Source organism: Thalassophryne amazonica, chromosome 17 (genome assembly GCF_902500255.1).
Source record: "Thalassophryne amazonica chromosome 17, fThaAma1.1, whole genome shotgun sequence".
Classification (NCBI taxonomy): domain Eukaryota; kingdom Metazoa; phylum Chordata; class Actinopteri; order Batrachoidiformes; family Batrachoididae; genus Thalassophryne; species Thalassophryne amazonica.
Genome location: NC_047119.1, coordinates 64431762 through 64443098, shown reverse-complemented (window position 1 = coordinate 64443098; position 11337 = coordinate 64431762). Strand labels below are relative to the sequence as shown.

At 43.6% G+C, this 11337-nt stretch overlaps 1 protein-coding gene across 1 annotated transcript in view; it reads right to left on the bottom strand.

Annotated features, from left to right (window-relative positions):
- LOC117529122 (3'-5' RNA helicase YTHDC2) overlaps positions 1-11337 on the bottom strand; it is a 143088-nt gene that overhangs the window by 15905 nt on the left and 115846 nt on the right. Inside the window, exons 21-23 of the mRNA XM_034191822.1 lie at positions 10908-11180; positions 6668-6794; positions 4289-4485 (exon numbers count right to left, since the gene is read on the bottom strand). Of these exons, the coding sequence (XP_034047713.1) occupies positions 4289-4485; positions 6668-6794; positions 10908-11180 (597 nt within the window). The remainder of the gene's footprint in view (positions 1-4288; positions 4486-6667; positions 6795-10907; positions 11181-11337) is intronic.

The window sequence follows — 11337 nt, the reverse complement described above, 5'->3', positions numbered from 1 at the left end:
TCAAGGAGAAACGTCAAATATTGTTTGGATTCAGCTTCACAAATACGGGGGAAGTTTTAAATCTCAGATCTTCTGTGTTCCTATAAATAAAATTGAGGTTTTGAACAGTCGACTGGACATTTTTGTCTATTCACTGGAAAAACAACAAATGGTAAATGGACTGCATTTATATAGCGCTTTTCCATCTGCATCTGACGCTCAACGCGCTTTACAATTATGCCTCACATTCACCCCGATGTCAGGGTGCTGCCATACAAGGCGCTCACTACACACCGGGAGCAATAGGGGATTAAAGGCCTTGTCCAAGGGCCCTTAGTGATTTTCCAGTCAGGCAGGGATTTGAACCCATGATCTTCTGGACTCAAGCCCAACACCTTAACCACTACACCAATTTTTGGTGTAAATTCTGCTGAGGCTGCCGCTGTCGCTCCTTTCTCCTAGCTCATTGCTCGTTGGTTCCTCTCCTGGTCAGCCCTCTGTGTACCTGTTGTGACAGTAAGGCGCCAGGCTGCACGGTCCTCTGCACAATATCAACAATCCCACGTGTTGGCATTGATGCTGCACATTTTCATGTCCTTCTTGCAGACATCCTTGAGTGCCCTCTGCCAGTTCACCCTACAGTAGATCTTTAGGAATGGGGCCCGGATCCATTCTCCTGACGTGACCAAGCCAACAAAGGCACCTTTTGCCAAGAACGGCAAAGACGCTGCTCATGTTGGTATGTTCCAAGACCTCTGTGTTGGGCACCTTGTCCTGCCATCTGATGTGCAGAATTTGTCTAAGGCACCTCAGATGATAACTGTTGAGCTTTTTCTCATGTTTGGAGTAGGCGGTCTATGCCTTGCTACCATTGAGTGTGTTGCGCATGCAGGTCTGGTAGACACACAGTTTTGTCTTCTCAGTGAGGATGGAGTTGTTCCAGACTCTGTGGTTTATAGTATTGCCATAACTGCTGCTGCCTTCGCAATCCTGCTGTTCATCTCTATATCAATGGAGAGTGCATTAGAGATGGTTGACCCAACGTATGTGAAGTGCTCGACGACTTCCAGGCTGTACCCATCATTGTCAATATTAGGGGGAGTAACTGTGCCCTGATGTTTGTCTAGTTCAGATTGATGGTCAGTCCGAACTCCTTGCAGGCATGAGAGAGGTGATTAACAAGCTGCTGCAGATCATCTTCGGAGTGTGATATCAAGGCTGTCGGCAAAGAGCATCTCACGGATGAGTACCTCCACAACCTTGGTTCTGGCATGAAGTCAGGTGCTGTTGAAGAGCTTGCTGTCGGCTCTGGTGTGAATGTATACCCCCCGCTGCAATCCTTCAAGGTGTATTGGCCTCTGATGTTGCACCATTGAAGCAAACTGTACTGTGCATGTTCTCACGGAATGAAAAGACCACTGCAAGGAGTTTTGGGGGACAGTCGATCTTCTGCAGGAGCCTGAAGAGTCCACTTTGACTCGGTCAATGAAGGCGACGTAAAGTGGCATTTGCTGCTCTTGACACTTCTCCTGCAGCTGGCATATTGGAAAGATCATGTCCACGCTAGACCTCACAGCTCGAAAGCTGCAATGGGACTCTGGGTAAACATGCAAAGCCAAGGTCTGTAGACGCACTAAGGCAACATGATTGAAGGCCTTCCCAACAGTGCTGAGAAGGGAGATGTCTTGATAATGCCAAGGTCTGTAGATGCACTAAGGCAACACGATTGAAGGCCTTCCCAACAGTGCTGAGAAGGGAGATGTCTCGATAATTATTGCAATCGCTTCTGTCTCGTTTGTTCTTATACAAGGTGACAATGCTCACATCTTGCATGTCCTAGGGAATGTGTCCCTGTTCCCAGCAGAGGCTGAAAAGATTGAGCAGGTGCTTTAGCAGCACAGGTTTACCACTCTTTTAAGACTTCTGATAGGATGCCATCACTCCCTGGGGCCTTCCCAGTATCAAGGCAGTCAATGGCTTTTCCAAGCTCTTCCATGACCAGCAGATCTGGGATGTCCTCGAGGGCTGTGGCTGTGACAATGTTCTGGGTTGCATACAGCTCGAGATAGTACTCAACCCAGCGTAGCAGCTGTTTCCCCTCGTCTGTGATGACTTCACTTGTCTTTGACATGAGTGGGGCAGATTTTGAGGTGGATGGGCCTGTTACCTTGTTGATCCCCTCATACATGCCTCTTGCATCCTCAGTGTCGGCAGCTGTCTGTATACTGCTGCAGAGGTTCAGCCAGTATGAGTTGGCGCAGTGGTGTGCGGTTTGCTGGGCTTTTCTCTTGGCAGCTTTGAGAACTTCTAATGTGCTGGGACTGGCATTGCCTTGTAGGCCAGGAGGGCTCTCCTCTTGGCCTCAGTCACAGGCTCCATTTCCTCCCAGTGGGCATCACACCAGTCTGTGTTTTTGTGCTCCTTTTTCCCAGAGGTGTTGATGGCCGAGTTATACACAGCATCTTGGAGGTGGGACAACTTAACATCAATGACACCCTCCTCACCTTCTCGTGTATCTTCAGTGAGGGTTTCTTGCAACTGACTGATGAACTGCTGTGTTTTCTCAGAGCTGCCAACACAGCAGGTGTTGATGCGTGTGTGTGGAACTACACACACCTTGCTGGCCATGAGGGAGTGATCTGTATCGCAGTGTGCACTATGGTAGCTGCAGGTGAGGAGAGCACTGGCAAGGTTTGCACGTCTGGTGATGACTAGATCCAACTGGTACCAGTGGCGGGACAGCAGGTGCCTCCAAGACCACTGGTGGATATCCTTGCATTTGAAGAAGGTGTTGGTCATGCACAGGTCATGATAGCAGCACAGCTCGATCAATCGTTGGCCACTCATTGATCTTGCACCTTCCGTAGACACCGAGGCAGGTGGGCCAGGCCTTGTGATCAGCACCCACTCTGGCGTTGAAGCCTTCGAGAGGGTAGAGGCCTTCTGTGTTGGGAATCCGAGAAATCACTTTGTCTAGGGACTTGTCTTTTTCCTCTGGGTTGGAGTAGAGGGTTGGAGTGTATGCACTAAAGATGGTGGCTGGGCCTGAGGATGTTGAGGAAACGGAGGGCAAGGATTCTCTTGCTACCAGTTGATCGTGGCTCAGTGCATGCGGTCAGGGTGCTCTTCACAGCAAGGACTTCCCTTGCCAAAAGAAGGTGCAAGCTGCTTCCTTGATGGTACCGCTGTCTGCCAGCCAAGTTTCCTGGAGGCAGGCAATGTCATCATTTAGTCGTGAGAGCTCCCTGTCAATGACAGCAGTTTTGCGGGCATCATCAATTTTCTGCAGATCAGCAGAGGCCAGGTCACATGGGCCTGACGTTCCAGCTTGCAAAACAAAGACCTGGAGTCTTCTTTCGTTTTTGTTGCCTGGTGGCCTGGTGTTACTGGCTGGGGGCTGCCCACCTTGAGGCGGGCGGCAGCTGTCTAATGAGATGCGATGATCCCTCCCGTATCAGAAGTGACCCCTGGCGCTCGTTTGCTTTGCCCAACAGATGAACATATAACCAGTAAACTGCCACTTCTTGTGTTGTGCCGGCATCTTGCAATGATGCTGGAGTGTCCTCTCCGCTACAAAGCCTGGGCAGGCTAATATGGAAAATCCGCTGTTGCCCATGCAGCAGGTCCCCCTCTCCACTCTGTCACTGTGGTCCAACGGAAAAGCAGAAGCCAATGCAGTTTGGCAGTGTCAGTGTCACAGGAGTTGCTGAGAAAATGCTAAAGTTCAGCAACCGGCCACCTTAGGGACTCTGACTCCAGATTGTTCCTCAAGGATTACTCCTGAAAGTCTTGTCCAAGACTGAATATAGCCACAAGACAGCGGAGGTTTGAGATCAGAGATTCAATGGACTGCCTTCCTAAGCTGACGAGTTCAATCTACCTAAGGCATCTGGTTTTGCGGTGCCAGAGACTCACCTTTGCCCCTTCTCCTGTCAGTAGAAACAGTTCCACTGGGCTTAGAAGCTAAGCCATACGAGCAGGCCAGGAGCTGGACTTGGTTGCCAGAGGCTATTTGAGACGCACGCCATATGGGAGCACTTTGAATGGTATTTTCCAGCTTTCACCTCCTGAAATATTCATACCACTGAACTCATAAACGTTCATTATTTGTATACTAGAAAAGGGTGCTCTTTTAGAAATAGTTCGGGAACCACTGTTCTATGTCATATAAACCTCTGAAAGGACTAAAGTCATTAAACAGGAAGACTGATTTGCATTCCATGTGTGAGGAGAGCTATAGATCATCTAGGCTATGTGACAGAGAAGGTTGTAGAGGTAAAACATCAGAAGAAATGGTAATGTTTCCTACCTCTTTTAACTGAAGCAGGCTAAAGGCGGAGGTAGGATGGAAGTTGACTCTCTTCTCCTTAATACCAGAGACCTTTGTTTTTGTATGGATCAAGTTTGGATACATGCCTGCCACCAGGGCAGCTTTCACCACAGCCCAGTTCTCAGAGTTTAGGTTGACATCACGGATATCACTGCCCCCACGAGCCCGGACAAAACCTGGGGACAGTTGGTCTGATTTAAAATGAAGTTCCTTCATTAATTTAACATCACAAATTAAATCGAGGGTGTCTGGGTCCAGTCTTTCATTCATATGACTGTCTGTAACACAACCACACACTTAAAGTAGCACACAAACAAAAATTTGCATTCATAGCACAAAAGGATGAAAATACTGTTAGAAATTTCTTTGGGGATTATAAAGTACTTAAAAGATCAAAAGAGAAATTAAAATCAAAACCTCAGGGTGATCTTGTAATTTAAGAGTAGCGATGCAACAGATGATAGTTGATCCGTATGCCCCCCCCACCGTATTAACTCACGGTTTTAGCTACGTCACGGGTCGATTTTGTGGACCCCAACTTGCGCGAGTATTTTGACAGTGTATTTGAATTCACCGATACTATTCATACTTCAAGTTAATATAACAAGTATTTTAAAATATTAAGCACCTTGTTTTTAATTTAGGACCACAGGCAAAAGTTCTGTGTGTTCATTGTTCAAGTTATTTTTAAAAAAGGAAAGCAAAGGGATATTTTTGTCTTTTTGTATTTGCTGATCTGAAAAGGAGCAAATTTGTGCCTTAAAACCCAGGATACGAGACGAATTGTGGGTTTTGTGATCTCTGATGTTCTATTTAACAGTGTCAGAATTTAATCAACATTTAAACATCTTCTACCGCTTAGTCCAATTAAGGGTCATGGGGGGCTGGAGCCTATCCCAGCAGTCACAGAGCGCGAGGAGGGGTACACCCAGGACAGGACACCAGTCTGTCGCAGGGCCACATTTAAACATATGAGACAAAAATTTGTTTTGTTTTTGCTTTCAGAAGAGGATCTTTAGTGTTTCTCCTTCAAAGAGTAGGACAAAAATGACATTTGCCACTGACTTTCAATACGTACCCACTTAATTTTGATAGGTTGAGTTATTCCAAACATTATACAAATAATGAATGTTTATGAGTTCCATTGAAAGAATGTAAAAACATTCATTATTTGTTTTATATAATGCCTAAAACAGATCCTTGTCATTTGATAATTTATTAATTTATAAACAACAGAAAAGAGACTTACATTTTGGTGTTCCAGTGTAACGTGTGTGATGCACAGTGATGCTGTGCACTGACTTCAGACTTCCACAAAAAAAAAAAAAAAAAAAGACTGTGTAGTTCCTCAGTCCAGCAAAAATCACATCAGCGTTTAATGCGAACAGGTCTTCATGCATCCAGACAGCTTACAGCGGAGTGGATTTTGTGTGTGTGTGTGTGTGTGCGTGTACCAGCATCAGTTAGCTTAATCAAATCATCGGGTTGTTGTCCCCCGCGCGTGCGCACACACACATGCAACCGGCTCAGTCCAGCTGTGTACGTCCTCAGTGCAGCAAGAAAAAAAAAAAAAAAAATCATGTCAGAAATGAGTCCAGGTTTTCTTTCTTTCTTCCTCCTCACAGCCTGCAGACAGCACAGTGGATTTGTTTTGTGTGTGTGTGTGAATTAGCAGCCTGTCTCGGGAGAGTTGTCCCCCCCCGTGCAAACACACGGAACCTGGTCGGCACTCGTGCATGCGTGTACAACAAAAAAAAAAAGACTTTGTCCTCAGTGCAGCGAGAAAAAAAAAAAAAAATCAGAAATGAGTCCAGCTTGTCTTTCTCTCTTCCTGCTCATAGCCTCCAGGCAGCAGTGGATTTGTTTTGTGTATGTGTGTGTGAGAATTACCAATTATTATTATCAAATTACGTCTTGGGAGAGTTGTTGCCCCCCCCCCCCCCCGCACGCACACATACAAACAACGCGGATGCGCAGACAACGCGTGCGTGCGCGATCACGTGTGCGCGCGTGTGTACGTGAGAGTGCAATGGTACCAAACATATGGAACCGAATTTGCACTCTAAATGGAACCAAGCCGCACTCTAAATGCAATGCAACACAAATGGGATGAATTAATCCATGTCATGTGACATACAAAGCACCAATCAAATGACAAGGATCCACTCAGCTGTTATATGAAAAGTGTTAGTGTGCATGGATAGAGGGAGACATATGCAGATAAAAAAAAAAAAAGGCTCAGCCTTGTTAGGCTATGGCATAAATATGTAGAACCTACAGTTTGGAGATCTCGTCACAGACTCCATACACTGAAGCAAGGAAAGAATATAAAGGAAAATAGAAGTTAAATTAACTGACCAATGGCACGGAGCTGTCCCAGCAGCTGTGTCCTCATGCCAAGAATCATATTCATGGTGGCCTGAGAAAGAAAGTTCTTCTCACAGAAGGACCTCTCACATCCTTCACTCCGTGCTTTCTGCCATGCCTAAGAATACACAAGAGAAAAATAAGGAAAAAGATCTTCTACCCTGCAACCAAACATTAATGGATGAACAGAAAAAAGATGATCTCCCCATCCTAGATTTATTAGGTCACAGTGGATGTTTCTACAGTTAATATGAACTAAAACTTTAAGGCCTGGTCACACAGCACTTAAACAAAGGGCAACGAAGCCCAAGTGAAACAAGAAATCTGGACTTTCGTCTGCATTGTTTAACCTTCGCACAGCTTCGTTCCTGCAGGTGGCACTTCGTCAGCATTTTTAAACTGTCAAAAAATTTGAACGAATGCCACTAAAAACCTCAATTTGTCCGTATTTCGTTTTGCTGTAGTTCTTGACGTTTATCGTTTGAGTGCAGAAGCCGGTTTGTGAGCACGGTTGCTGCCGCTGCGTTCATGTACCGTCGGAAAATACAGGGAAAACTCAGCCTCTTTGCTTTTTTTTTTTTTATCCGGGTGGGGGTGGGGGGTCAGCTTCACTGGGCTCAGGCATCTTATATAGGCCAGAATTAATCTTTTGTGTGGACACAATGAATTACTGTACCAAAAATAAAATGAAAACCACGCTCCTACCACAAGCAAATTCTGAATTTGTAACAACAAAAAACTGTAATTTCCGACGGTACTTGAACGCAGCAGCAGCAGCGATCGCCTCCTGCATGCCCTTATTATCTTTTATTAAATATAACAATATGAGTGTAGTAATGATAATCCAGCCCTTCTGTACATGTGGCAACAGGTAGATGATTCAGATCTGGAAGGCAGAATTCACGTTGTGGATCAGCTGCAGCTGGTGAATATAACCGCACATGGGGAGTCAATGCGCGTTCACACGGACTGATCAGTTTACTGCTCTGATATATTCAATCATCTTTACACATATTTATTCCCCATTTTGACAGTTTTCTGTTATAAATCAATATATATGTCTTAGTAATGCAATACAGTGATACAGCAGCCACCGCGGCACACCAGCGTTTTTTTTTTAAATTGGAGCAACATGGAACACACGATAACTCAGGAAGAGTAATCTCAATCCAAAACTGCTGATAATCTTCTATTGAGCTGCGTTCGAGAGCATCGTGAATCATGGCACCTCACTGTGGTACACAGAGTGCTCTGCAGCAGACAGGAAGTCCCTGCAGTGGGTCATCAAAATGGCACAAAAAAAATAATAATAATTGGCTGGCACCTGCCCTCTCTAGTCGACATTGCAAAATCCAACTAACACATGAGGCAGGAGATACAGGACTGCAAATACAACCCCTGGCAAAAATTATGAAATCACCGGCCTCGGAGGATGTTCATTTAGTTGTTTAATTTTGTAGAAAAAAGCAGATCACAGACATGACACAAAACTAAAGTCATTTCAAATGGCAACTTTCTGGCTTTAAGAAACACTATAAGAAATCAGGAAAAAAAATTGTGGCAGTCAGTAACGGTTACTGAAAAAAATATGGAATCACTCAATTCTGAGGATTTTGAGTATTTTGTTGCACCACCAGTATTTTGTTGCACCACCTCTGGCTTTTATAACAGCTTGCAGTCTCTAAGCCATGGACGTAATGAGTGACAAACAGTACTCTTCATCAATCTGGCTCCAACTTTCTCTGATTGCTGTTGCCAGATCAGCTTTGCAGGTTGGAGCCTTGTCATGGACCATTTTCTTCAACTTCCACCAAAGATTTTCAATTGGATTACGATCCGGACTATTTGCAGGCCATGACATTGACCCTATGTGTCTTTTTGCAAGGAATGTTTTCACAATTTTTGATCTATGGCAAGATGCATTATCATCTTGAAAAATGATTTCATCATCCCCAAACATCCTTTCAATTGATGGGATAAGAAAAGTGTCCAAAATATCAACGTAAACTTGTGCATTTATTGATGATGTAATGACAGCCATCTCCCCAGTGCCTTTACCTAACATGCAGCCCCATATCATCAATGACTGTGGAAATTTACATGTTCTCTTCAGGCAGTCATCTTTATAAATCTCATTGGAACGGAACCAAACAAAAGTTCCAGCATCATCAACTTGCCCAATGCATATTTGAGATTCATCACTGAATATGACTTTCATCCAGTCATCCACAGTCCACGATTGCTTTTCCTTAGCCCACTGTAACCTTGTTTTTTTTTCTGTTTAGGTGTTAATGATGGCTTTCGTTTAGCTTTTCTGTATGTAAATCCCATTTCCTTTAGGCGGTTTCTTACAGTTCGGTCACAGACGTTGACTCCAGTTTCCTCCCATTCGTTCATTTGTTTTGTTGTGCATTTTCGATTTTTGAGACATATTGCTTTAAGTTTTCTGTCTTGACGCTTTGATGTCTTCCTTGGTCTACCAGTATGTTTGCCTTTAACAACCTTCCCATGTTGTTTGTATTTGGTCCAGAGTTTAGACACAGCTGACTGTGAACAACCAACATCTTTTGCAACATTGCGTGATGATTTACCCTCTTTTAAGAGTTTGATAATCCTCTCCTTTGTTTCAATTGACATCTTTCATGTTGGAGCCATGATTCATGTCAGTCCACTTGGTGCAACAGCTCTCCAAGGTGTGATCACTCCTTTTTAGATGCAGATGAGCAGATCTGATCTGATCTGATGCAGGTGTTAGTTTTGGGGATGAAAATTTACAGGGTGATTCCATAATTTATTCCTCAGAATTGAGTGAGTCCATATTTTTTTCCCTCTGCTTGGTCGAAAAAAAAGTAACCGTTACTGACTGCCACAGTTTTTTTTTCTTGATTTTTTATAGTGTTTCTTAAAGCCAGAAAATTACCATTTGAAATTACTTCAGTTTTGTGTCATGTCTGTGATCTGCTTTTTTCTACAAAATTAAACAACTGAATGAACATCCTCTGAGGCCAGTGATTCCATAATTTTTGCCAGGGGTTGTACACCAACTTTCAGTTTCAAAACACAGCCATAAACACATTAAACTCACAGATAAAATAAATCATCTCCAGTGCAATATAATTCCACGTACAACACATCCCGAAATATGCAATACATATGTGAAATATAACCAAAAGTGTGCCATATAATCTTAAGTGTACAATAACCACAGCAAAATGTTAATTTTGAACCTGTGTAGTACCTGTTAGGTACCCTTAAGCGAATGTGTGAATGTGTGTTGTGTTTTGTTGCATAAGTGGAGCAGTACTCCTAATTTCATTGTAAAGGTGCCCTGACACTTGCACAACTTTGATCTGCACACTTGCATGCACTCTGCCATACAGGAGAGTAAACTCATCGCAAACAGTTGTAAACCATTGTAAACTGTGCGCGGCTTTGCTCAAGTATGCAAAGAAAATTTTAAAATGGTCAAAATCTCTGTCACGCATTAATTACATGTCTTTCACGTGAACACTGTGCAAACAATTACACACTGTGTGTGAATGCAAGTGATTGCGTCAGCGCACCGCGTCAGCGCAGCTCATCTGACAGATGATAATGAGATGTTAAATCTGTCATTAACATACTTTTATACCTGCTCATAAGAAGGAATGCACATGCAACTGTTTTACCAAGCCATTACAATACAAACATTACAAATTATTACCTTTTAGATGGTTCTAATTGTGTTCTCCACCTCATAAAGTGCAGGAGAAAGAAAGAAAGAAAAGCTGCAGATGAAACAGTCCTCTGTGATTCCGGAAATGATTACAGGTGTTTTCAACAGCCAACTCAGAGAAAATGATTAATCCACTACGAAAAAATGAACTCACAATGAAGTGAGCGAGAGTGAGGAGCCAAAACGTGCGCAAGTGTCAGGGCACCTTTACATTTACTTTGACTTCCATTCTATTGCAGATTGTATGACCCCAATATATTTCATGTTTTGTGTGGTCAACTTAATCTCATTTGTTAATTTACATTCCTGCATTTCTTTCTATCTAATCTCCCTATGTTTTGGTGATTCACAGCTGAGTAGCAGATCAGCCACCATGTCAGACACTGGAGATGCCATCCTAACATCAGGATCAGATTTACCGAACTGCTCAAAGTACATGGGCTTGACATACCCCTCAAATAAAGCAGAGCTTATATCTTCCCCTAAATTTGTAATACATATGAAGTCCTCGGTTACCTGGAAGGATCTCAGGAAGGCCATGTGGTCACTGAAAGAGTTGGAAGTGAACTGCTTGCGACAGAGCAAGGCAGCCCTCTTCTGAGATCCCTCAGATGGAAGAATGAAGGGGTCCCGATAGGCAAGCGTACAGGCAATGGTCAGAATAGGATCTAAGCACTTGAGTAAGACAGCACACAGCACCATCTTGCCCAAATGGGGTTCCACAGGTAAATCAGCAAGATGGTACCCTAAGTCAGTCAGATCTTCAGACTGGTCCATTGCATCAGTCATCTGAAAGTAAATGTGAAATCTTAAGTGAGTCTGTGTGTGTGTGTCAAAGTTTCACAGTTGAGTGGTTAAGATGCTGAAACTTTTTGTTCTAACAAGACAAATTCAGAAGTCAAAGTTAAAAACAACAACAAAAAAATAAACTACTCCTGAATGTTGA